Raw genomic sequence first — 27,069 nt, 5'->3', positions numbered from 1 at the left:
TAGGAACTGCATCACAGTTGGTGTACACAGACTACAGTCATAAGGCTGTAGCTGCTCCTAATTTTGTCAGTGAAGGAGCCTCTGTCAGTGCTTCAGTTCAGATAAGGAGCCTGGTTTTCTGATCACCATCACTTTTCCCATGTAAGTCTAGACCACGCTGAGGATTGGTCTCAGGGTTCTCCAACTGTATTCCCTGTGAGTAAAAGTACACTGCAAGATGTATTTCTAGTCCAACCTCAAACTGGTTAGGTTAGCAGCTATTCTGTTTAATGAAAGTACAAGTGTTAACTGCATGTGAAGCAGTCACAAATCTGTTGGAATCTCTTGCAATAAGCAGAATAGATGTTAACCATCTAGATTGCAATTTTGGTTGCTGTGATTTTGCAAAAAAAAAAGTCACTGTTGGGAACACCTGGAGGTTTTCATGTAAACTCCTTCTTTCGTACTGATTTTAGTTGACCTTTTAAACTGAGAAATATTTGTCTGTATGGAAAAAAAAATCTTAATTTGATGGAGAAGTGGACAGCAATCCAAGACAGCTCATGCTGTTTTTCTGAAAATCAGCTGAAATCCAGTAAGCATATGAATGCCTACAACTTGTAGACTTGTTTTGTAGTTCCCTTCCTGCTTTCTATTTTTTGCAATAAACAGGACCATGGGAAAATGAGAAAACAGTCAGAGAGCATGACAATGTCACATTCTGAAGATGTATTTTGTTAAGATGCATCTCGTTCTTTTAATCCAATAAGAAATTCTCTTTGTTTATATATGTGTGGTGGCAATATGCCCTTCAGTGAAGGAGATGCTGTGCCTCAAACTGCTAGCAACTTTGCTTACTAATTTTACATAGTCACTATGGTACAAAGTTTAATATGTCACATACAATTTCTCAATCAAGCATTGCACTAACAGTGAGGTTTTCAGCACCATTTGAATATGCTTTAAATTCAATTATTATTTTAAACAAAAAATACTGAAAAATAATTTTAAATGTCCATAGTAAATTTCTTTAATTTTCCATTTTTGCATACATTTCTCTCTAAAACTTTTCTACATTGAACTATTTGAACTGTTCTCTTTCTTTTTGAGGTGTTGTTTTGGTTTATGTTGGGTTTGGGGTTTTTTGGTTTTTTTTTAGTTTTTATATGAATTACACAAAATCTTTCACAAGCACTGATTTTGTATTCAGTTTTAGCTTTTTTTTTTCATTTTTAACTGAAAAGTATTCTTCATTTTGCTAATTTGGTGCATTATAAGTGATACTGCTGCTTAAAAACATCCTTGACAGAATTTTTGTGGATTTTTTTCATCTGGTAGATGCACAGTGTTGACCTTAATGTCTCTTTTTGGTACATCTGTGTGTGGAAGGTTATAGAAACAATTCCATGCTAGATAAATATGTGCTGGATAATTAAAATACTGGCATATAAAGCAAAAACTCAAGCATAAGGATGACAGCACTGTTAGAGTATTATTTCATAAGGATTCACAGTGAGCTTTCTTTAAAGAAATATAGATATTCTGTGATCTCAGTGTGTAAGGATCTCAGTCTGTAGGTGCATATTATACACACACACACACAAAATTTTGTACATCTGAATCAGAAGATCATCTAGTGGCTCATATACTCTGTGTTGTCTGGTGTACATGTGCTTTACAGGGCAAAAGCTCCTTTGGAGCCTTGTGCTCATCTTTTCCCCTGGACAAGGTCCTTGTTCATAGACAGGAATCTTTACAGCACTAAGCTGTCAAACCCAAAAAAACCAAGCCAAACCAAATAAAAAAATACATTCTGCAGGCTCAATTTGTGAGTGTACAGGACTTGTAACTAAAAGGATTTGGTTTAATACCTGACTGACTTCCATTTCTAAGTAGTCAAAAGTACTGCTCTATAATGAAGGCCACTTACCTAGTAAAGGACTAGAAAGTTGAGAAAAGCTGAGTATTTAAATTCTGTAGGTGTGTCTGAGCAGCTGAAACTGCAGCTGTTAACCATGATCAGTGCTGTACTACAATTTGTAAATAAATCAGTATAGATTTGGCAAATTATATTTTATTTTAATTTTTCTTGTAGTAGAGAATGGGTTATTTTCCATGAAACTAATTTCTAAAGTATGCAAGCAAATTTTGCTCTCAGGATAAGTTCAGCCCTATAAATATTTAGTCTGTTGCATGAAAGTTTCAACAGTTGTGATCATCTGACAATAGGAAACTAGAATGGAAATTCTGTGCCTCCTACTTGGTTTAGCTATGGTTCAGGTAAGTCTGTGCTTTGTGTCTCTGCCTTCATTTGGTTTGCACAGCAAATTTTTCAAAACCATTATTTACAATTTATTTTTTTGCAATTTGTCAAAATTGTGAAGTACATTATAGATTAATACAGCAAAGGGCAAAGACAGACTAAATTCTGATTTGGTACTAATGTGAGAGGAAGATAGTACAAGTTATCTGGTCCCAGTCTCCAGAAGATGTTTAAGTGTTTAGCCAACAGTCTGTTATCATTGCTGCCAGTCACCCAAATATCTTTAAAGACTGTCATTGTGAATTTAGGTAGCATGAATTTCTTTTAAGATAATTTCTTGTGTTTAAACAACTAATAAAGAGCTAAACTGCACCAAAGAGGCCAAAGAGCATCCAAGATAATGAAAACCATGCTTTTGGTTATTTTCTTTGGACTAGAATTCCTATTAAGGTTTGGTTTAATTCTCATTGCATATTTCATGGTTATAAAGCTAGACAAAGCCATTAGTTAGAAGTTTTTAGTGTCACCCTGTTGTTTATACATTTGGCTTGTAACTTCTGTATGACAAAAGCACAGATGGAATGTATAATGCATATAGTGTTTTTCTGTAGATATATTTCTATTCAAGATTACTTCGATTCATTTCAAATTTGCAGTGTTGCTTTATTTGAAGATCCCAGTGGAGTTTTAAGCTTGCATTTTAACTTTGAAAATAATTTTAAACAATCCTAGCAGAAGTACAAAAAAGGCTATCGGGTACTTAGCTTAGTTGTCTAATTTCTAAATAGTTTAAATGCTGAGGCTGTAAAATAAATTATGTATAGCTTGAATTTAAATGAACAAAGAATACTGGTTTTCCTTTGGGGAATAGCTTTAATTTAAAAAGAAAATGATGAGTTTTATCTAACTCTCATCTGGGAATGCATTTGTTAGCAAAATAACTATTCGGTGTTTTGAAAATTTACTTCTACTTAAGCTAGAGGCTCAATAAGAAGTCACCATATAGGCAGTTTTCATATAATAGTTAAGCTACTGATGCACAGAGCTTGGCTGGATTAGTAAAGGCTGTAAATTGAGTTCTTGTAAAATGTGTCTCAGAAAATGAATGTGTGCAAGAAGGACATTATGGGTATTTTCTTCTCCCCTCCACTGCCATGGGTTGTGAAATCCTGTATGAGCACCACTGCAGACACTGAAACCTGGCTTTTGTGGACCAGGTTTCCAGAGCTTCATGTATTTGTTGGGGTTTTTTGGTCTCTTTATGTCTATGGATCCAGTAAAGCAGCTTTGTTCTGCTTTCCCATTTTTGTAGATTCATTTTCACATGGCTCTGGGCTATGCCATGGAAGAAGTGAAGCTGCTGGTTTTGATCCAAAGATCTTTCATGTAAACATTAGAATTTCCTCCTCTGCTTGTAGACTTGGCAGCCTCAGAGCTGTGCAGTAGCCAGTCACACAGGGTGTCTTTGCCTGGCTGCCTCCTGATGCACACCAGGGGCTCCTGTGCTAGGAAGAAGGTTGCCCTTCTTCCCTAGCCTGACCAGTATGAAGGCAACCTCATCGCCGGCCTCACCTATGCCTTCTCCTACCCCAGAAGCAGTGCAGTCACAGTTTTCTGTGTAAGAGGGTGAGTTACTCCTCAGGTGTGTTCAGACACCTGTCTGATGGTGACATTCCTAAGTACTAAGTATCTAATTTTCATTTGTGTGACACCACATTCTGTGCTGTTATTGCTACTTCTCCATTTTGAAATAACATTTCCTAGGCTTCAGCTTTTTTTTTTTTCCTCCTCTTGCATGCCAGTTTGACCCTTCAGACACTCATTAGGGCATGGATGCCTTGTTGTGTTTTTCTGAGTTGGGGATGAAAAACAGTTATTCTTCATTGAGGTGAACCTCCTTAAATTCAGGTATTCGATTAAGCCTTCTGCTCACCATAGAGATTTCTTTGCCTTCACAGAGATGCTTCCCAATAAAGCTGTCATTGGTTTTGATGTGTGAATGTTTTCCTGATATGATCAGGAGACTGTTTGGAAGAGGGGAAGATCACCTGAACATTTGGACATGTGTCACAGAAGAAACCCATCAGATTAAGATGTTAGAACACTGATCACTTTATGCAAAACAACAACATGAAAAGCTCTGTATCCCATTATAAGGTAAAACAGTTCTGGGAGCAACCTCTATTTTAGGATCTCCTTCCAGCTGTAGTTTTTGTTTGCCTAGAAATTGCAACTGTCTGCTTCAAAGGAACAGTGGCAAATGAAAAAAAAGGACCATGGTTTTTTTAACACCTGCCTCCTAAAAAGTGCATGCATGTGTGTATACAGTATGCCATACTCGTGACTCCAGAGTACTCAAAACTGCTCTCTGATTCTTTTAACTGTGTAACTCCAAAGAGGTGTCCTAGGAACTTTTGTACTTTTCATGCTGGATATTTTGTATTTGGGTTAGATTCCTCTACCCTGCAGTATATTGGCATTACTGACAGACCAAGAGCCATTTCACTCTTAGAAAGAGATGATATTTGTCTTAATGGTTTTGCCATGCATAAAAGGGGAAAACAGTGTCATTTCTATTGATTCACCTTCAGACTATGTAGCAAATTCAAAGAGAAATACCTAAGTGAAGAGAAATTACTAAGTGACAGAAAGGAACAAGGAATATGTTCCTGGGCCTCAATCTGAAAGGTCATATACCTGGCATCTTTTGAATGTCAAGTTTGAAGATGAAAAATCAGTTTTAATAAACCAGTGTCTTTGCATTGCTGGTTGGCAAGTTCCCTCACTGGCTCTCACTGTCCTTCCTGTCAGGATCTGTCACTGTGAGGGAGATGATGAAAGTCCCCTCATCACACCGTGTCGCTGCACAGGGACCCTGCGCTTTGTTCATCAGGCCTGCTTGCACCAGTGGATTAAGAGCTCAGACACACGCTGTTGTGAACTCTGCAAGTATGACTTTATAATGGAGACCAAGCTCAAACCTCTGCGTAAGGTATGGTGCTTTTCAGTTTAATTATCCTCAAGTGTCAGATGGCCAGAATGGCTGTGTAAAGAGTCAGCACAATTAAAGGAGCATCTGCCTGTGCAAAATGGCTTTATATTTCCCGTTGTTTATCAGTCTCAACATTTAAGTTTGTTAATTTACTGCAGCAGAGGATTTCAGTAAAGACTCTTGTTCACCACACACACAATATAAATGCACAAATAATAGCCTTTTGGTTTAGAATTTTTTGCTTCAGCTTTCTGTTACTGGTTCATCTGTCTATTTTTAAGGCAGAAAAAAATTTTACTCATCACATTTTGCTCCTGAGTAACATAGGCCAGTTCACCTAGTAATATTTACATTGAGCCTATGGCTTCTGGTTGAGAATGATGCTTATACCAATGTGGAGACAGCAATAATGAAGTAACGTAGTCAATTCAGCCATATCTGTCGTAACTGTTACACTAGGGGGCAAATTAATCACTTGTACATTAAAATTAGTTAATGCAACCTAAAGTACAGGGCAACCTTGCATCCTGAATATCAAATGTGTGTTATCTGCACTCATCTGTCTTCAGATGCTACGCAGGCTGTCAGTCTAGGGAAGGTGAAGAGTTTGTTAAACATATGTGGGGTTTGTGTTCTTTGGAATAAATAATGTTCTTCTAATTTTGATTTTAAAATGCTCTCATCCTTCTGGGGTTTTGTTGCATCTTTGAAGTTGAGTCAATCTAGAACAGGGCAAGTTCTGATTTAAAATAAATTCCAGTGCTAGAGCTCTTGAAAGGCATGTAGAAACTGTTACCTATGACTAGCATATGCATGCATAGTAGTGTTTTAATGGCAAAAGACATTTTGGTTTTGTCAGCCTTTCACAGGTAGCAGCAGTTCAGGGAAAGGGATTCCATTTCCTTTCCTTCACATTTCCCATCTAGAGAAATTTTCTAGTAAGTACCTGATGATAAACCACCTCTGAAGAGAGAATTGGGATTGATTTGACAAGCAGAGTTTGTGATAGGAAAAGACATGGTTCTCAAATGCCAGGTAGATTTTGCCAGGGAGGCTGGATATTGAAACAGATGTAAATTAAGAAAAAAAGATGGCTAAAAACTTAATTACATTGACTTAGGTTTTAGTAATTGCAGATAAATTTTAGCTAATGTGACAGGAAGGAGATAATTGTTTAAAAACCCTGTCTGTAGCATATCCTTGGAGAATTTTTTTCTGTATATATGTTTCTATTTTCAAGGCAAATTGCTTTAACCTTTCATCTAACAAGTACTCTTACAACAGCCACTTTCCCCAAGAGAACACATAGATATCAGTATTTTTAACAAAAGCCTTTTCCTGGTTGTGCTAGATAATACAGCATCTTTTAAAAAAAGGAAGCAACATTTATAGCAACCAAGGAAAATGGAATGAAAAATTTGCATAACTTGTTATCAGAAGTAGGCACTTTTAACTCAGTGTGTACGTGGTCATTGCCACCTCTTCCCCCCAGCCCCCTGCCACCACCTTTTTTATTGAAAGAAATTAATGCAGTACTGGCAGATTTAGAGTGGTAATGTAATTCCTGCATTTCTTAATTGGATGATTGCCACCTTATTCAGCTTATCATTGGTTCTCAGGTATGTTTTAGATTTCTGACATAGGAAAGATTAGCTGGTTCTTTCAGGCAGGATATTTTTGTTTCTGCTCAAAGCACTACTCAAATATCTGCCTGGCAGTTTATGCTGGGAACATTCCCCCTTCACATGCAGTGCTAACAAATATTCATCTATGTAGTATGGATTCAGCATATAATTATAGATCCTTTTTATAAGTCACATCCGTTTCAGAAACCAAAAGTTTCCAAAGATTTCAAAGTTAAAATTAGTTGTCCTTTGGCATTTGACATCTTTTGTAAAAATCACTGAAAGTGCTTATTTATTTTTTTTTTCCCCCTAAAACCTGTATATCTTGTAAAAGTAGAAAGTTCCAATGAAACACTCAAATTTCTTGGAAGCTTTTACAGAGCCTAAAACTTCAGCTGTGGGGCATTCCCTGGGAGTCCAGGTTTGCAGAAGATGGCACAAAGGGTGGTCACCAGAGACCAAAGTGCTATCGGACAGGCAGCTCCTAATGCTGAAGCTCTCCACAATCCCATATCCTTGATGCAGGAGCTGAAAAGCACTACAGACTCTAGGATTCCCAGACCTTCTTGAGAGCTTTGGGTTTTGCTAAGGATTGGCTCTGTACTAGACCTTCAGTCTCCAGACCTAAGTTTTGCCTGGCAAGAGCAAATCAAGATTTCCAAATTTCTAGAATTCTCTGGTCATAATGGCAAGGACATTAGGAGCAGTTATATATGAAAGCAATGCAAGTATTGTCAGCTTTGTTGTAATTCTCTGGTCATAATGGCAAGGACATTATGAGCAGTTGTATATGAAAGCAATGCAATTATTGTCAGCTTTGTTGTATGCTGAATAGAAACAGCAAAATTGACAAAAAAAAATTTTGCTAATAAACTTCGAGGAATTCTGAAAACAGATTTCATTTCAGGGCTTCCTAAACAAAAGACCACAGATTTTGTTTCAAGAGAAGAGTAGCTATTCAATTCCATAAGAATTTCTTTTATTTTAAAAAATGAAGAGAAATTATTTCCCCTAAAGCAAAAGTTTTTGGCCAGCTCCAGAAGATTCCATGGCCAAAGCAAAAGTTTTTGGCCAGCTCCAGATTCCATGGCTATTAGAGCTGAATATGAAGTGACAAGTGAGCCACATCTCTCATCCAGTTCTGATTTTTAAATTTTTGATCTCTCATCAGTAATGGTATGAGATTCATTAGAGCTGAATATGAAGTGACAAGTGGGCCACATCTCTCATCCAGTTCTGATTTATAAATTTTTTATCTCTCATCAGTCATGGTATGAGATTTTAAACTTTGGTTCTTGACTGTGTATTGTCTCATTATGATGAATTTTATCATAATACCTTTGTAACATTCCTACTGCTGGTCTCGGGAAGGGAAAAAAATCACAGACCACCAAACTTAATTACAGGTATCTATATTTTTGCTTTTTGCAGTATCACAAAAGCATGATTTAAATATAAAGCAGATTCATAACAGCTTTTTATCAAAGTGTAAGATTTTGTAGCAAAATAATGTTGGAATATCCTGTCATACAGCTGTTAGCACCCCTAAGTGACAATGTGGAGCATACCAAGTTAACATAAATGAACATATCACTATTAAATCAATAGGTTTGTGCCAATGTGCAGCAGTTATTGAATTACAGAATCCCTGAAAGCACCAGATATCAAATAAAACTTAATCATTTTAGTGATTCTTTGCATTTAAGTAATCTTTTTAAGCATTGATCAACAGGCATCGCAAGTGTTTCATATATTTGAGCAGGTCTAAATACTCTACTAAATATAAATTTAAAGATTAAATAGTAAGCATTGTCCAGTGTGTCTGGTTTATTTCTTGTGGTCTGTTACATTTGTCTGTGGTTGTAAATAATATAGTTGCATTTGTAGGTTTGGCTCTCAGCATCTGCAATCTATAATGCAGGAAGGAATTAGAAAGTGGCGAGAACTTATCTGAGTTCCTTACTGAGCTCTCTCAGGTAATAGCTGCGTCCTGAGAAAACCACTTCTTTAAAAAGGATGCAATTCTGGTAAATTAGCACCTTCATTTCATATCTCTTGAATTTGGTGTTTGAAGTGCAGTAGAAACAGGAATTGAATGAAAATACTGCGTGTATGAAATGGATTAAGGTGTCAGATTAAAAGGAGCTTAAAATGCAGAAATATTTTCAAATGGAGATTTCTCAACAGTGTCTATATTTCAAAATACTATGCATTTTTAAATTTTGCTGTCCCTTTAAGATGTCTGATATCTGATGAGATGTTTTACTTTGCCACATTATTCCAAGAGATTATTCTGTGGTGTCAGAGATGTCTATTTTCTCTCCTGATTTTATCTTTGAAATTATTTTCAAGTAATGTCTGATTTATGTAAGCAATATTGCACGTTGTTAGCATGTAGTTGCTCTTGGTCATTAAGGAAGAGCAAGTAAATTTTTTGTTTAGGGAAGCATTACGTACCAGTCGAGGTTAATTTTCTTTCGGATAAAAAGGGTATCTGAATTCATCCCTTTTGAAAATAGAGGATTGCAAGTGTTCTTGAACAGAGTGATAATGTTTCTGCTAAATTAAACAGAAGCAAAACCAAATACTGATAATGAAAGAAACTTGATCTTATTTATTTTGAATGTGTACATATATCTTCTAAGTGTTTACTCCTCTTGTATTCTGTATTTGCTTATATACAGATAAATAGCACTTCTAAATGTGATACAAGGTCCCTCTCTTGAGTTTGACATCCTCAAACTCTCTGGAACTTCTTGTGTACCCAGCTACTGTCATTAGAGGAGAAGCAATGCTCTCTGTCTGCTTGGTATCATTTCTTTTGTAAATAACCAGATTGTAATCCCATACAGGACTCAAAGATTTAAGTCCCAGCTGAAGATACATGATTCACAGCTGCCCACAGCAGTGTTCAGGTCCTGAAGAGAAGTTAGGGAACAAGCTAGCTCAAATTTCCATGCAGAGCAAAAGCCAGTTCAAGCGTATCGCTGCTCCTTTGTGGTTGGCTTAATTATTAACTAGTTAAATCAGTTTGGGGATGATTTCAGCTGTTTGGTAGGATGATGCTGATTTAACTATTGGATCAAAAGCAAATATTTAATAGGTTAAAGATACTCTGTTTGCTACAAGACCATTGGATCAGTAGGAGCTATGTAACGAATTCATGTAAGGTTTGAGCCAACAGACAACTCTGGGTAATGCCCAGCTGTAAGGCAGAGATTCAGCAATTCCACAGTCTACTTAAAAAATAATGAATTGTCCATGGAAGCAACAGAAGAAAATTGGAATGCTGCTTTGAGAGCTATAATAGACAAAAGGAAAGTCTAAAGTGAATCTTTACGTCCCATTTCTCTCTCAGACTTAATGCTTCACTCCGGAGCAGGAACACATCTGCTTCTGCTCCCCCTATTGGAGTTAACACTTCATAAGGTGCCTTTTTATTTTACAAAACAGTGGTCACTGCACTGCTCTAAATCCAGTTGTTAGAGTTCCTACCTAACGTGTTCCTAAGAGAAATGGATTCAGCTCCCTCCTCTGTGCTCAACACAGTCCTATAAAAAAGAGTCAATCTGAAAAAATATGTTTGGATGAATAAATTCATAACTGGATGATTTGTGAATAAATCTCTTTTTTTTATGAAATCTGGTAGCATGATTGAAAAATTCAGTGATGGCAAAATATTAAGCGTGTCGGTTTATTTTTGGTTCAATGCTAGCTTGGTAAGTTGTATTTATGTTCTTTGTTTAAGAGCGTGGTGATCACTGCCAAAAGTGATATAGCCTGCAGAGAAATCTTGGTGATATTCTGCTATGAAATCAAAAGTGGTCACCATTAGAAACTACTTGTCCTGCTAGAGTAGGCTTTCAGAACCAGAAATGATCTCAGAGTCTCCCAGGAAAAAAAAAAAGAAACTTTGAGCAGTCATTACTGTATTGCTTAGTGTTTGATTCTTATTGCCCTGTGCTGTGAAGTATGAAGCATCTGGTTTTTTCATCAGTTTTCTAATAAGGCTTATGGTAAGAAGTGATAGCAAATATGGCATAGGTCTGGTAGCATTGGCTTACTGTGGGATTGGTTCCTTTTTAACCCAATTTGGTGAATGCTTTGCAGTCCTTAATGTAGAAGATCCTACTTTCCCTTTTGATTTCTGGTGCAGCAACACAGCATTGTCAAGGTAAACTGCTCTGGTGTTGTCTTTCTTCCAGTAAACTCTCAAACCATCAATAGCCTCAAATCATTTCTTGCAGTATGTGGGGTCAGACACTTCACCACTATGCACAAAGGCACAAAGCTATTACTTTCTCGTTGGCTATCATGTCATTATAGTGAATAACTTTGGGCTCAAGGGAGAATGTGTATATTAAAGCTTTTAAAGTAAAAATAATTCTATAGCATTTATATCCGATTGTGATGCCTCAGGGATGCAAGGGACTACTTTGTTCAGACAGCTGTGTTCCTAATTTTTGAGAGTATCAGAGCATTACTGCTAATTTTAGATAGCATGCTATAGTTCGTGGAGTAATATTGTCTTGCATTTCATGCCATAACAAGAATAGATCTTAGCTTTCTCATAGTGGTAGAATTTGTATTTGCGTGGCACCTCCATATGTCTTTCTCTTTCATTCAAAACACAGCTTTATTCACACAGCTGTTCCAGTTCTCATGGACTTCTGACGAGATTCTTGTTCCTTGAAACCATAATAGTATACCCTTAGGCTTGCTAAAAGCCATCTTACTGTGATACTTTGCTGAGACACCCCCACGTTCAGCATCCTTCCTGGAGATGGAACTGGATGTTTTTATGTTCATAACTTGGTACTTGCATTGTTTTAAGAAAATGAAAAATCTTACACCAGAAAATTAAACGAAAACTCTGTCCTCTTGTAATTAGTTGCTAGTAACCAAATTGGCTAGTTCTGCTGCTCAGTAGCATTTACAAAAGCAAAGGGAATTTGGGAGATTGTTGAGCTTTGGGTGTTAGTAGTGTTATCCACTATTGCACAGAATCATGAACACAAACTCTGGGAGGTACAAATCTTCTGTGCTTTCTGAGGCCGAAATAAACATGTTTTGATCTGAACTGTTTTACAGATGCAATTTGCATCAAAATATCAATTTCCATTTTACTTAGTGTCCTAGCCCATCCTGCAGTTCATCAGCTTCTCGCTTATTTGTAAACAACTTGGGGTCTCTTTGTCATTTTTTATTTCAGCCCTTTCAGTGTTTTGTTTTACAGCTTGGCCTCATCAATAGTTATAACCGAGGAGGGGCTGGTTAGCTGAAGCATTGAAAATAGCTAAGAGAATCTCTTGATACTGATTTTACAACTAAAGAAAATGGAAATGGAATGGTGCCCTGGCATAAAATATATAGCTAGTAATACGAAATTTAAAGAGCATAATCAACCCAAGCATTGTCCTAAACCAGTCATTGTTATTCTTGGAGTTTTGTACAAATGCCATTTTTACTGTTTAATACTGAAGTCAGGAATGTTGCCAGCTCTAATGGGAGTGGACTGCTATTCATGAACTGATTAATGTATGCAATTATCTGTCACATAACTAACACATACAATTTTACAGTTGTTATTTGCCTCAAATTTATTTTGCCTGGGACTTGCTGATGTGAGAATGGTCTGTTCAGGAGCTGATTCTTGCTTGTTGGTGGAATGCATGCAAAAAATGGCTTCTCTTTAACACAGTGATGTTCTCTTGAACACAGGAATTCCAGTAACTGATCTAGTATATTTTATTAGGTTTTGTGTTAATTTAATTTTATTCCTGTAGCATTTTATTAACATTACTTGGGAAAAGATTGAATTTTTCCTCCAGGGATTATTCAGATCTTTATTCATCTGCTCCAATGTATATATGGCAAAATTGGAATGTATGGCATTAGTTGGAGGTTTTTCTGAATGAATAGCTTCTCTCAACTCTTTACTAGAGCACTAGGCTGTAGTTTTATATTAATTACCATAGCTTTCCCCAGCACAAATTTCCTCTATTTTATTTTTATTTAATTGGATCAAAAAGAGTCTCTTGTGGGAAAATTCAAAGACAGAGAAGGTAACTGTAGCTATTCATTGGGAAATGAGTATTCTTGCTAAAGCCATATTTATACATAATGAAGAGTGTAAGCTTCTTGTTTTAATCTTTGTTACATGGCAATTCAGACATCTGCATATATACTGTATATATAGTTGCAAAAATAAGATATGTCTAGATATGTTCCAACAACAACGTATATAACGATACTGAGGTTTTGGTATACAAAGACATTTAAACCAAGCCACACCTTTGTAAGAATTCAGATTGAATCTCAGCAGGCTAGACAATTCAAAGCAGTGTGATGAACACTGGAGAGAAGTGATTGAGGTAAAGACTCTAAAAAAAAATGTGATTGTATATTAAATGTATATATATATATATACACACACACACACACACGTCTTAGTATATGTCCTAGGTGCCTAAGGCAACAGACCTTCAGGGCAAATCAGCTGGACAGGACTAAAGGAAGTCGAGAGGTGTGCAAGACTCTGTATTTGGATGTTTGTCTCCAGCATGTTGCTATGCCCACCTTTCCCTCTAGTTTCTCTCCTTTTCCTATTTCTACCATGCTATCTCAGCCTTCTGTCCACATACATCACACTATTTCAGACCAAAATACACTCAGATGTGCAAAGCTAGCCCATCCTACTAGGTGTTCAAAGACAAGAGACTCAGGCACAGACTGTTGGGAGATGGTTTGCTATGTCTGCTGTAGTGGAGGAAGAACTTGTGGTGGCTTTGACCTTGGCACAGTCCACCTCAAATCCACCACTGAGCATGTGTCATGGCTACTTTTGTACTGCCTACAGAGTACGTACCACAAAATGCAACATCCCTACCTGCTTTGGCTGGAAAATGAAATCTTAGCTTAACTGACCTTGCAGCAAAATTATGGTCTGTGTTCATGCAGTATGGCAGTTAGATTGATTCATTCTTTATTATGGTTTTCATTTGTGTGTGTGTGTCTTGTTTGAGAACTGAACTGTGATTTAAAGGCATTTGCTACTTAGTGACTGGAGGAAATGTCATGGCTTCAATTAGGTGTGCTGCTCTTTTGGAAAGACACAGGCGGGAGTCAATTAGCTGCAAAGAGAATAAAAGTGACAAACTAGATTATTTCAGTAGAATGAGTGTAGAAATACTGTTGGGAATGCAGACAACAGTATCATCGGTTTCTGTTCTTGACTAACTATGATAAAAGTTGGTGGAGACATAGATTCTGCCCCTTTTTAGCTTGCTTCTTTATGGGTTGTCCATGTCTAGCTTGTGTTTTGAGTTTTGAATAATAAAGGCCTATGCCCAGGCATCTGAAGTAAGTATTTTCTAGAGTTCTAGATGTGTCTTGTGCTTAGTACCAGGTGTTCCCCATAGTTCTCCATTATAGTGATAGTTCACTCCTAATCAGTGGTTTAATGTTTTACCTGCAGTTTACTTGTCAGGATTAACTTTTTTTATCAGGTGGTTGAAGCATACTGTGTTAGGGGATAATGATCTTTTTCCTTGAATGTCTTAGAAGGCAAGAAAAGAAACAGCAAGTGTAGAAGAAAAGTTTATGATAGTTCTGAAGGCTGATCATGTAGACCTTTGTAAAACAAAAAAATTGGTTAATGCTTTTTCAGCATTCAAAGAGCATGCTTGGCAAGTAAACAGTTTGTTAAGTACTTATGCATTCTATATATTGATGTAAAATAATTTCCAGCAGATGGGAGCTAGAAAGAGGCTCCCAATATGGAGAGATTGTGCTATAATTGCTTGCCCTGGGGTTTCTTGCATGTCTCTCTGAAGCAGTTGGTCTGAGACATGGTATTGGATGAGAGGGACATGGGGTCTGGCTATTCCTCTGTTTCCAAAGCATAGCATTTTTTTTTTTTGTTTAGTCTGTGTATATATGATTAGGATATAGGTACTGAAGTTCTTTTAGTTGGTAAATGACAAGTATTCTCAACAGTACTTCCAAAACCAGCTGCTTCATTTCAGAAATTATATTCTCAAATTACTCAATTTTTGCACTTCTTAATTTCTACAGTTTTTAAGGGTTTCCTAATTGATGTCATAAACAGCTAAAAATTGCATCAGTTTGTGAAGAGTGCATACTGATTATGTCTCTTAAGCTCAGCTGGTTTAACTGTCATGTAAAAATAAATAACATGTTTTGATTTTGATAAAACTGAATTTCTAGTTCTTTGCAGATTATAAAATGTTTATCAAAGTGAGATTTTTCATTATGTAGTTCTTTTCTGACTCTAGGTATGCATATCGCACGTAAGAGTGAGTTAAAGTGTGTTCGTATATAGAACAGCACCCATTTCTGGTTCAGTTTTAAATTTTTAATAGGTGTTTTAAATACAACACAGACATTCACTTGAATTCCAGCCAGGTTTGTTTAGTGTTGCCTAGGGACAGAAATAGATTTTAGGTAACTTCAGACACGTTTCCCAGAGAATGATTTGTACAAGCTCATCTCATGAGCTAACTAGATCAAGGTCAGGTTGTGCATAGGCAGGGCTGTAACACAGGATTTTTAAAATTTCTTCTAGTTTGATGTTGAGTGATTAATGTAGCAGGGGGTTAATTATGGTATAACATTCTTGATCCTTACAAGAGTTTCTTCTCTGGGGTGTATCTTTTGACAAATACGTTTTCTGTATTTTTGGTGAACCTGCTCAATTCTTCCTCTCTGAATGTTCTCTGGATATGTTTGGGGAAAAGAATGCAGCAGAGGTGTTTTTGTGGTCCAAACCCTTCTCTTGTCAGCCATTGGTACATTCTGGTGGACTGTCTGAGAGGCACTCCTTGTCTTGGGGCAGGATGCAGTGAGGTGTGCCTTGTCCTTCTTTAAGATGCAGTCCCCCAGGTACAGGCTGTAACCACACATTGTTTAGATGGCATAGAGTGGCCCAGAATGCTTTTTATTCAAATAACAAGGTTTGAAGCCTCATCTCTTATGAACACTTCAAATCTGCACGAGGCTATTTTATTCTCCCAACATGTGTGGAGCCCTGTTGTCCTTTATTACTATTATTTCTTCCTCTTCCACCCACTGCACAAATTCCATTCCTGCAAACTACCATGGCAGCTGCTTTCCTCCAGCTGCTAGGTTGATAGCAGTGAAGAGCTTACTGTGGAGCCAGAGCCAATTAGTACTGCAACAAGTGACCTGAAAACCCTCCCTAATATAAATAACTCTGAGCTACATGTTTAGACTACTGACATATCTTCACTGCTCAGCTCACTGCAGCGTACACTGCTCCAGTATTTTTGGGTTTTTTTAAAAGTGCTGGCCAGATCCTTTGGGTCTGGTTTCAGATAAGAAAGATCTTTTTCTGTGTATTCTTAGTCTGTGTGTAGAGTCCAGTTTCTACAACAGCCCCTAGTAAAGAATTTTAGCCTTTATTTTGCAGGCATAATTACTTCAAGATAAAGGTTGGCTCAGAGTATTTCTTTATATTGTAGAAAGAATTCAGAAAATGTTTCAGGATGACTTTAGCTCCAGGCAAGAGTGGAAGGAAGACCTGCCAGCTGTGGGTCCTGTTTACATTACATACATTGTCATTTTTTGGCTAAATGATGGATAGGGAGAAAAATGTCAGAACAGGAAAAATACTTTATATTAGCAATGCCGTGCCCATACCGGATTTCCCTGTCAGAGCTCCTTACCTGCAATTTTTGAAAACCAGGTTGCTGAAAATACCCAGAAGTTAAAAGTCCAAGCATTCATAGCATTTTGCAGAGCAGTCCATTAACTTTACCTTCAATATCTGACATCCTCAGTGCTGAGCCCCTGCAGGAGAGAGACCTTTGGCTGTAGAGGTGTGAATCTGCAAACCTGCAGTAGATCTGCAGTGGCTTCAGGAAATCTAATGTAGACAAAAATTTGTGGCCAGTGTGAGAGAAGATTACCAGTAGTGGATGGGGGCAGGCAGGCAGTAAATCTACAATGTGAAGGTGAGGAAAAGAAACACATGCAGCAGAGTTCGCAGAGTGTCATTTTGAGGTGTGGAAACAGCTTTTGTGTGAGCACTGTGAAACTTCTGTGTGAGCAGTGTGAAGCTTTTGGTTCTGCATTGGGAAATCATGAAACTGCTTTGCAGAAAGCTTCATGTATGGGAGGGAATTAAAATTGCAGATTTGCTTCTGTTCAGAGTGGCTGTGTTGGAGTTTCTAGGATATCAAGCAGCATCCCCACACTCACAGGCAATGTTTTCAGAAGATACTAAAAAATATCCATATTTATTTGTTGCCTATTGATTAATCAAGTCTTTATTGGAAGCAACATGCAGGGAGGCAAATTGAGGCCCTTTAAAATAACTGTCAGTACTTTTCTCAAACTCTGTTATGGGAAAGGGAAGTGGTTGGCTGCATATGATTTAGAAGTTCCCTGTGAATATGCTATTATTTTCTTTTCCTTTTTAATTTTTTTCTTTTCCCCAGAAGACTCATGACTACATTTTGTAATTACAGGAGTGGGTTATGAAATCTTTAACTGTTCCCTTGAAGTTTCAGAGGGAGATAGATAATCTTGAAGAAACAAAAGCAAAACACAAGGCAGAAACCCAGAACATGGTACAGTTTTACAGTGTCCCTTTCAAGATTATTCGCAACTTCTCTGGCAGTAAAGCATAGGAATTCAGACTAAGGTGCACGTCGTGGTTTAGAAGCAGCTGCAAGTAGTAGCTGGGGTGGGAGGAGTGTTTCTGGTCACATTTACAATCATTCCTTTGGCGGTTCGTTCTGCTCCTTGGCAGAACCCCTGAGCAGGCAGACAGTCTCCTACCACCCTCCAGTGGTTTGCAGAGCACAGCGCAAGTGACATGTCCAGAAAGTTTATTCAGAAAATAAAAACGTGCCTGGGGATATTCTAAGCTTTCTGCTGGGGACAGAGATTATTGCACTGTGGATTTGTTTGGTGTCTTGTTAGATGTTACAGGGTGTTTTAGCACACCTGTTCTGTGGATCATAATGCTGATATTCAGTGATTGCTTGCATGTATAGGGCATTAAACCATCTGCATCTGTGAAGATTTCCAGTCCGTGTTGGTAATGCTGACAGGATTAAGGTATCTGGGGGTGGTGACAATTGCATCTACAACAGTGAAGGAGTGCTTTGTAGAGGGCTGGGCAGAACCTGTAGTTCTTCTATCAATTTAGTGACTCAGTAATTTAAAATGCAAGTCATTATAAATGTCCTCTGACTAAGTCTTCCATTTCTTTCTCTCCTTACAGTCTCTAGAGCACTCTATGAGTATTAACGTTTAAGTTTCCAAGAAAAATTGCATCTGTGTACTTACGTTTGTGTTATTTTTCTGTTCTCAGTGGCATCTGATATTCTGTCCATGGCATGGCACAGTGTCATCAACCTGAACTTTTCTAGATCACTGATGAAGATAATAAAACATGATGCAATTTATTTTTATCTTCCCATCATGAATGTACAAAGCCATGAGAACTGCAGAAACTTCAAAACACAGCAAGAGTGAATTTATCAGTGGTTAAGGAGGCATTAACACGCTGTGTGACATGGCAGGTTGCACCTGCCAAACTTCCCCACCTAACTTTAGATTGTATCAAGTCTTGGACTATAAAGGCCAAGTAAAAAGGGCTGATGCTTTTTACTTGCTCAATATATTGTTGTCTCATAGCCTTTTTTCAAGGAATTTTTATTGCACATAACTGTGCTTCTATCCAAGCAAGTCTGTGCTAACACTAACAGTTAAATTTTTGATATAAGCCTATTGAAAAAATCCTAAAGTAGTGAATTCCACTTTTCTGTTCCAGGACAACATAAATGGCTAGCTCATCTACGTCACTCATTTAGTAGAGAGTAACAGTAGTCACATAGTACTCTCTGCTCAGCCAACCCAAAATACATGAGTAGAACAGGAAAGCTACCACTGTGATCACCAGGAGCACAACAAAAAGTTTAATTGAATTTTCCCTTCTGAGTTCAGCCTATGTTGACTGTAGTTGAGAGAACTGGGACTGCAGCTAGGGCAGGGCAAAACAGAAGCACAGCTTTGGGACACAGAGCTGTAAAATGCTTCCAGGTACTCTGATCCCCCTACGTCTGTCTGCGTGAGATAGTCTCTCCTTGGTCTTTGTTTCTTTCTTGTATCCCAAACTGGGATTATGAGGTGCTCTGCACAGCCTTCCAGTTTGATAACCACCCATGCCTTGGTGGCCTCTCCAGGTCTCCTGCCAGCCAGCTTATTTCTGGTGTGGTAATGTGTGCGTGCATAGAATAAACAGACAGGCAGGCATGCTGTCTTGTGGGAGAAGAAGAGGGGGCAGTTAGAGGAAGCAGAGCCTTGGCTTAGTTTCTGGCTGGATTTGATCATGGGATGTTAGCCTTCTTTAGTCCATTTCTGCTAGGTTCTTCTCCTGATACAACTTTCTTGCAAATCTCAGCATAAATTTGTGAGATTGTTCCTTTATTTACCCATCCTGCCTGTTGGTCATTTGGTTTTAGCTGCTTTTTCCCACCTACAAAATGTTTATATTTAAACTAGTAGGACCAGCATTCATATTTGACTGGGCATTGATATCAACACTCTAAGGCTTTTGAGTATGTTAGAGAGTAAAATGGCTATAATGAGACTGGATGTATACATGACAATGAAAATTTTGCACAGAATCTTCTCTCCAGTAGACCAAAAAAAGTAGCATCAAAGTTGAGATGACAGAAAAAGTCTATTTAAGAACACAACTCATTCTTCTTTATGTTCAATGCTGATCTTTCACAAACCATCAACAGGTAAGTGAAGGGTTAAGGTAAAACTCTTTCTTCCATCTGGACAAAGACAACTCTTCCTTTGTAATGTAAGTCAGTTGCAAGACTTGAATTTTCACTGCAAAAAGGATCAAAGTCTCCAAGTCAAATGCTGTATAACTGTATTGATACAAGACTGTGATGATAATGCCACAGACTGTCTGGTCTGGCCACTGAATGAACTACATGAACTACAATGAATATAAAGTTTGGGGGTGTGTGTATTACTCCTAAAAAATATTTTGATTAATTCCACTGAATGAACTACATGAACTACAATGAATATAAAGTTTGGGGGTGTGTGTATTACTCCTAAAAATTATTTTGATTAATTATTTTTTTAATCTCTCTATCTCCAGACTGCCATACAAAACCCAGTAAGCTTAGTTTTCACTCCTAAGCAGATATATCAGAAACTGAAATGAGGTCTCAGCTGATAAATGAAATCTGATAGCTCTGACTCTTTGTGTATTACTCCAAAAATATTTCCATTTTTCTAAACAGTTATTTAAGCTTTGTGTTTGTGAAGCATGAACCAGCAGGTCAGGGTAGGTCATTCTGCCCCTCTGCTCTCATGAGACCCCTACCTGGAGTACTGTGTCCAGTTCTGGGGTCCCCAGCACATGAAAGATATGAACATGTTAGAGCAAGTCCAGAGGAGGGCCACAAAAAAGGATCAGAGGGATGGGGCACTTCTCTTCAGAAGAAAGGCTAAGAGAGTTGGGGTTGTTCAGCCTGGAGGAGACTCCAAGGAGACCCTACTGCAGCCTTCCAGTACCTAAATGGGACCTGTATGAGAGATGGGGCAAAATTTTAGCAGGGCGTTTTACAATAGGACAAGGGGTAATTATTTTAAATTAAAAAAAAAGGGGTAGATTTAGACTACATTTATTAAGAAATATTTTACGATGAGGGTGGTGAAACACTTGGACAGGTTGCCCAGAGAAGTTGTGGATGCCCCATGGCTGGAAACATTCAAGGCCAGGTTGGATGGGGCTCTGAGCAAACTGGTCTAATTGAAGATGTATGTGCTCTTCGCAAGGAGGTTGGACTAGATCACCTTTAAAGGTCCCTTCCAACCCAGAATATTTTATGATTCATAAAATTTTGTCAAGGGCTAGAAAATGTTCTAGAGATTGTGTTTTGAGGCAAGAGCTCTGAAACATGCAAGCTTTACTTGCCATTAAAGACTGGAATTTGTTTGTCCCAGTATGTCCTGCTCTAAAACCAGTGTCAGGAAGAAGTATTTCTGGGAGTTAGCCCTCGTGGTGACACAGCATTGACACCACTCAGCTTTTACTGCAGTTGGGCTCCTTTGAAATGTAATGTGACAGCAGAGTGTTCAAATAGCCACATTCATTCAGGTTAAAGGCTAACCATCTAGTTTAGATGCCAACTCCAACCCAAGCCACAAGGAATTTAGGGAAATTTGGCATTTCGTGGGAACAAAATAAAATTACAAAAAAGCCACAACCGGAATTTAGGGAAATTTGGCATTTCGTGGTAACAAAATAAAATTACAAAAAAACCACAAAAAAACCAACCAAAGAAAATAGTCAACAAAAATGAAACTAAGTAATACAAAACCCAAACTAGAAGAACAAATGTCAGCTCCTATCTCTGCAGTGTTGACCATCCTGTGGCTCTGAAGCAGCCAGGGGTTCTGCCCCAGCCTAGCCGTGAGCACGGCTGGGTCTGGCGTTCACAGCCGCACAGGGAGGTGGCACTCGTGTCTCATGCTTGGTCCTGGTTTCATTCCTCACAAGCTAGACACCCTCTGCGAGATTCATTGGAATTGAGGCATTTTGCTTTTAAATGCCACATTCTTTCATCTGTTTTCAAAGGCAAGCGATTTAGTAGAGAAGGGTTTTGTTTTGAAGTGCTGGGAAAAAAGGCATATCCTCACAAGGGAGAAGTTTTTTTTAAAAAAAACGCCTCAAGAGTTGCATTGTTCAAATGCAGAGATGAGCCTATTTCATCTTAAAATAGCCTTAACTTAAGCTGGGATTTAGTGCCATAATTCAGAACCATGTGCCTGGAAGATACTCCTTGTGTTCCCGACGCTATTTGACTGCTGTCGTGTACAATCATTGCCACGTAATCATCTTTGCAAGTTTATTGTATTTAATCCTCAATGTGGTTGCACTTACAGTGCTTTTATTGTATGGGAAGACTCATTACACAACTGTGTTTCTCTAATTTGAAGCAACTGAGAAAAGCTGAGAATAGTTTAAGTATTACAAACTAACATTTGGGCCTTTTTTTCTTTCATCACCAGAAGTGCAAATTTTAAATAAATATTCATCTTTTTACCAATTAACATGTTATGACTGTGCTGCAATGAAATTACTTTAGATGTCATTCACAAGCAGACAGAAGCAGAACAGAAAGCTTCATTCCTGTGAATCTGTGAAAATTGGATCGTGACTTTTAGTTACAATGAACATGCTCCTGTCAAAATAAAAGGATTTGTTAATTTTATTACTTGCTTGGGGTTTTGGTGGAAAGATCCAGAATGGCCTAACCAGTTTACTGTAAAATTTTACACATCTGATTTTTTTAATTACCTTTTTTAATTTTTATTTCAGTGGGAGAAACTACAGATGACAACAAGCGAGAGGAGGAAAATAGTGTGTTCAGTCACATTCCATGTAATTGCAATTACCTGTGTTGTTTGGTCATTATATGTTTTAATTGATAGAACTGCTGAAGAAATTAAACAAGGCAACGATAATGGTAAGGATCTTTTACCTTCTTCTTGTTGATAATGCAGTGGCTGATTTTGAAAAGCAGCAATGTAACCAGTCATTCTGTTCTTAAATAACAGCTCACTAACACATGGCTACATCAAATGCTTTAATGCAGAAGTGCTGAATGCATCAGTGTTAAAAGCTTATGTTATGCCCCTGCAGAGAGAACTCTACTTAGTGTAATCATTACAGCAGCTTAACTAGCCCGATGGTTCTTCCTAGGTTAATCTCCCATTATCTAGGTATTTCTAAAGCTCAGGCAAAAAGATGAGTCAAGTTCAAACAGCTCAGTGCAAGTTCAGGTCATAAAACTAGCAATTTATTTATATTACTTACTTGATCCTTGATATCCTGTAAACCACAACAGAGTCCTTTCATCAACAAGCTTCCTAATACAAACTTCTAACACATATTCCAGTTGTGTTAGTCCTTCTTGTGAAACTTAAGTAGCATGGAAAGACATTCCTCTGTCCTTTCAAATAGATTTCGCTGTGACTGTCCATGTTCAGGTTGTGTTCATTGTGAGAAGGGTTAAGCACTGGAACAGAGAGGTTGTGCAGTCTCCATTTGTGGGGATACTGAAAACCCAACCACACATGTGTAACAAAATGCATGTTTGTTGTAAACAGGTTTCTTTTCAGGCCATGCTTAGCACAGGTGGAAACTATATTCTAAATTGAACTACTGTTTTCCATTTCAAATCTATTTGGTCTTAAATTTAGTCTTGAATATGATCATTGATGATAAAAAAGCTTTTGAGTTTTGATCTGAATTGACTTTAGGCACAGTAGAGGAACAAAGGTCTCTATCTTTGTGCTATATTTTGAAGTTAACATGGAAAACAAAACAGGTGGAGCTTTGTGCCTTGCTAGTTAGATAAATATTTGATGATACTCCTGATGCCTACCCTTCTTGCCTATGAGAGGAAAATACGCAACAAGCCTTAGTAAGTCATGGGCGAATATATACTACAAAGTCTTGGTTTGCATTCTTTCTAAATGGGTAACCCTGTTTTTTATCTAAAAAAAAAAAAAAATTACAAATGGCCTGGAGGACATGACTAGGAGTGGCTTTGAACTAGTATTTACAACTACATTACTCTACTCATGACAAGGGGGAAGCTATTTCTGTGGATTAAATTTACATAACAAGACATCTAACAGAAATTTTTTTCTACACAATGGAAAAGAATCACATTAATTATTCGTGGTAGTCTCAAAAAGTATTTATGATTTGTATAGAATTCAGTGTCTGCCAAATGTAATAGCTGATTCTTGGACAAAAAGAGGCCTTGGAGCTACTCACAACATGCAAAACTAAGTGTGAAGAGAACTCTTTTGCCCCAAAATGTGCTTGTTGTGAGAGTACTTTTACAAAAGGAAACTTGTATTTGGAGGGATTGGCAAGAGATATATATGTAGTTTGCTTTCTCCTCCATTATCTCTGTTTAAATGGGAACTGCCTGGAAAAAAAAGACAGTGAACACTGAAAAAAAATTATTAACATATTTTGAAGAGGAGAAAAACTGAAAGCCCTGAATAATACTAGTACTGTTTGTTGATGTTTTGTAAGTTTAAAAATCCTGTTTTAAACAGGTATCTCAAATGATGTAAAGGGTTGGGGGGGTTTTATCCTTAAGAGTACATGATGCAAACCTCTTAATTGCTAAACCTCACAATGGTCTAGAAAGGACAATTTAAAATATATTTTAAATAGTATAGAGTTTATATGGCACCAGTGGTAGGGAAACAAGTTTCATATAACTTTTTTTCTGCTTGAAGAAAGAGGTAGGTCTAGGCTCAGCTAATAAAGCTCAAGTCTGAAAATATGGCAATCCTGAAATAAACTGAAAAATACAAAATTTTCTGTCCCATACCAGTTAAAAAATGATGCTTCCTGTGTTACCATGGAAGAAGCAGAAGCAGCACATCTTTACTGTTAAGAGGTGAAGAAACTCTGAAGAAAAGCTGGGCCCTTTATTCACCCTCTTTCTTCTGAGCTCAGCACTCCAGCTGTGACTTGTTGGTTCTAAGTGTCCTTACCCACTCATGGGGCTTACTTAGATGCAAACTGTACCATTTTCATAATTAAGAGCAAGAAAAAAACAGTTATTAAGGGGGGGGAGGTACAGGACAGGAGGAAACAAACAGAAATACCCACATCACTGGATATGACACTAAGTATTCTTTGTGACTTGCTTTTGTCCCAGGAACTGAGGTTTGAAGAAAGATACGACAACCATTTTATGAACAAATGTAACAAATATAAAAGTATTTGTCCCTGGCAAGTTCAACTAACCAGACTAATGGTTGTTAAGGAGATACAATGTGATTTACGTGGTCTTTCTACGCTTTCATTCTGCTGCAAATTTTTTTAAAAACATTGTCTAGCACCATCACTTAATACATTGTTCCCATTTCTAAGTAGGATGACAGGGAAAGCTACAGCTACTTTAAACAATTCATATGCTTTTGCAGTAAATGCTATTCTCTTGGTATGTTTATGTAATTAACAGCCCAGCTCTTATGTGCTTAACAGTAAAGGGGATACTTAGATTCCAAGGTTCACAAAGCTGGCTAAATGTAAAGACTTGGTTTTGAAGAGTCCATGTTACCAGGTCTAGGAGCCAAGCCTGGCTCCTCACTGATGCTCTTCTGCTGAGTCCCAAAGGAATGCACATTTCCCACCTGTGGCAAAACTTTTTTCCCTGTGTAGAACTTGCATAAACCTCACAAACATCACCAAATTGCTGCAAAGTATCACCATTAGTAGAATATGGCATGGGAAGGCTGATAGCTGTTCCTTTAAATTAGGCTACTGAATGGCTGAAAAAAGCAGATGCAGTAGTATGAATTAATGAGGAGAAGGCCATTGATTATTTATTCTGTTAAAATCTTAAGACCATATTAGGCCAAAGCAAATCAGTTTAACATTATTCATAACATAATCAAGTTCAAATGCTCTGATCTCCAGCTCTTCTGTGTTAGCAGCCATGTATTGTTCTGTAAATATCAATATGATTGATCAATGCAATGAGAAAAGTAAGATCAGATACACCAAAACCTGTCATTTTTTTAGTACATAGGAATGTAAGTTCTTTTTTACATAGGTGTGTCCAGAAGGGTTGCACAGACACCAGGAAAGAGGTCAATGAAGGCAGGTGTTGCAGGAGATAAGAACCCTTCCCACTAGCTGTTTTTTTACAATGCCCTGGCTTCTGGATGAAGCTAGGACCAGGTAACAGTATTGTAAATGTTGGTGTTCCAGGTACCCTGAACAGCATGACTGAAAGAAAAACAGTTGTTGTTGTTGTTGATGTGCATACCATTTCTAGGTATCCAGTCATCTTCATTTTGGTACTTGTATTTTTTGCTTAAGCAAGCAATTGAATATGGGGATAGTATTGAAGAACGGTAAATGTTTTGGTTTTGACTGTATTGAGCATTATCCTTGCTTTGTGAGAGTGGCCTTGCATTTCTTATTTGACCAAATTGTGTTAAAGTCTGTTAAAAGTATGAGACTGGCCTATGGAATAGGACAGCACTGCTGTTTTCTACTTGAGCCACAAGTGCCCCAATTGCATGTACATACCTGGGGACTCCTAGCAAGTGGTTTCTTTTCCATAAATTTTACTGACACTCATTGCTTGATATTCAATGTATAACAGTGGTAATAAATATAAACTTTTTATTTCAAAGGTGTCCTTGAATGGCCATTTTGGACAAAACTCGTTGTGGTGGCCATTGGATTCACGGGGGGCCTGGTCTTCATGTACGTCCAGTGTAAGGTTTACGTTCAGCTGTGGCGCAGGTTGAAAGCCTACAACAGAGTGATCTTTGTTCAGAACTGCCCAGACACCATCAAAAAACTGGAGGAGAAAAACTCTTCGTGCACTCAGACCTCGGATGTCAAGGACGCGGTGGTGGTGCCAGTAGCACAGACAGGTACAAACTCTGAGCCAGCAGCTGAAGAAATGACATCTGAGGTCATGCCAGTTTGACAGAGACAGCATTGTTTCTTCCTTGCAGAGTAAGGCGTAGTCTTTTCTACGCTACAAATGCTACAAGAAAGTAGAAATGACTGTGCATTTTTTCAGTTAAACCCAACAACTCCCCCCCCCAATATAAAAACCAAAACCCTACAAGGAAAATGGATCCAGCAAAGCAACTTGTTACTGTATGGAATGTGACCGTTCGTGAAGTAGTTTTGCAGCTAGTCAGCGAGTGTAGTGAAAGTATAGAAAGTGCAATAGAGAACAGGTTTAACAGATAATGCCAAACCAATGTGACAATACTTTTTTTTTTTTTTTTTTTTTTTTTTTTTACCTGGGATGGCTGGGAAAGTAGACCTGATATAACAATTTTGTTTACAGAAAACAAAAACCTTTCATGTGTTTACTACTAAAAGCTGTATTTGCTATTTATCTTTTTAAAGATACACTTCAAAAGGGTACAAATCCAGCTACATGCATTAACAGAATCAGAGTACAGAGAGCTGTATTGCAGCATCCACTCTCTAAGCCTCATATGGCAACACACATTCACGTGACTGTAGTGGAGCCTGAATGTTTGGGCAGCTGTGTCAACTGAGGATATTTGAACCATTTGTTTTTAACTATGCCTGAATTTTTGAAAAGTAAGCAATT

At 37.8% G+C, this 27,069-nt stretch overlaps 1 protein-coding gene across 1 annotated transcript; it reads left to right on the top strand.

The window, feature by feature from the left end:
- The first annotated feature begins 2,250 nt into the window (after positions 1 to 2,250).
- MARCH1 (membrane-associated ring finger (C3HC4) 1, E3 ubiquitin protein ligase) lies at positions 2,251 to 26,424 on the top strand. Its single transcript, XM_009077310.1, has 5 exons — positions 2,251 to 2,259; positions 3,555 to 3,628; positions 5,054 to 5,234; positions 22,263 to 22,410; positions 26,123 to 26,424. The coding sequence occupies exons 1-5, from the start codon at positions 2,251 to 2,253 to the stop codon at positions 26,422 to 26,424; spliced, it is 714 nt and encodes a 237-aa protein (XP_009075558.1).
- The last annotated feature ends 645 nt before the right edge of the window (positions 26,425 to 27,069 follow it).

This window comes from Acanthisitta chloris, unplaced genomic scaffold (genome assembly GCF_000695815.1).
Source record: "Acanthisitta chloris isolate BGI_N310 unplaced genomic scaffold, ASM69581v1 scaffold1326, whole genome shotgun sequence".
In the NCBI taxonomy this organism is placed as follows: Eukaryota; Metazoa; Chordata; class Aves; order Passeriformes; family Acanthisittidae; genus Acanthisitta; species Acanthisitta chloris.
Note: the sequence above shows the minus strand (reverse complement) of the source record. Positions and strands in the feature narration are given on the sequence as shown.

Bases quoted from the DNA above. Each gene is read 5' to 3' on its own strand.
- MARCH1 (XM_009077310.1), top strand. The intron at 5,235-22,262 runs GTATGGTGCTTT...TTTTTATTTCAG, and splicing joins AGCTCAAACCTCTGCGTAAG to TGGGAGAAACTACAGATGAC. The intron at 22,411-26,122 runs GTAAGGATCTTT...TTTATTTCAAAG, and splicing joins TAAACAAGGCAACGATAATG to GTGTCCTTGAATGGCCATTT.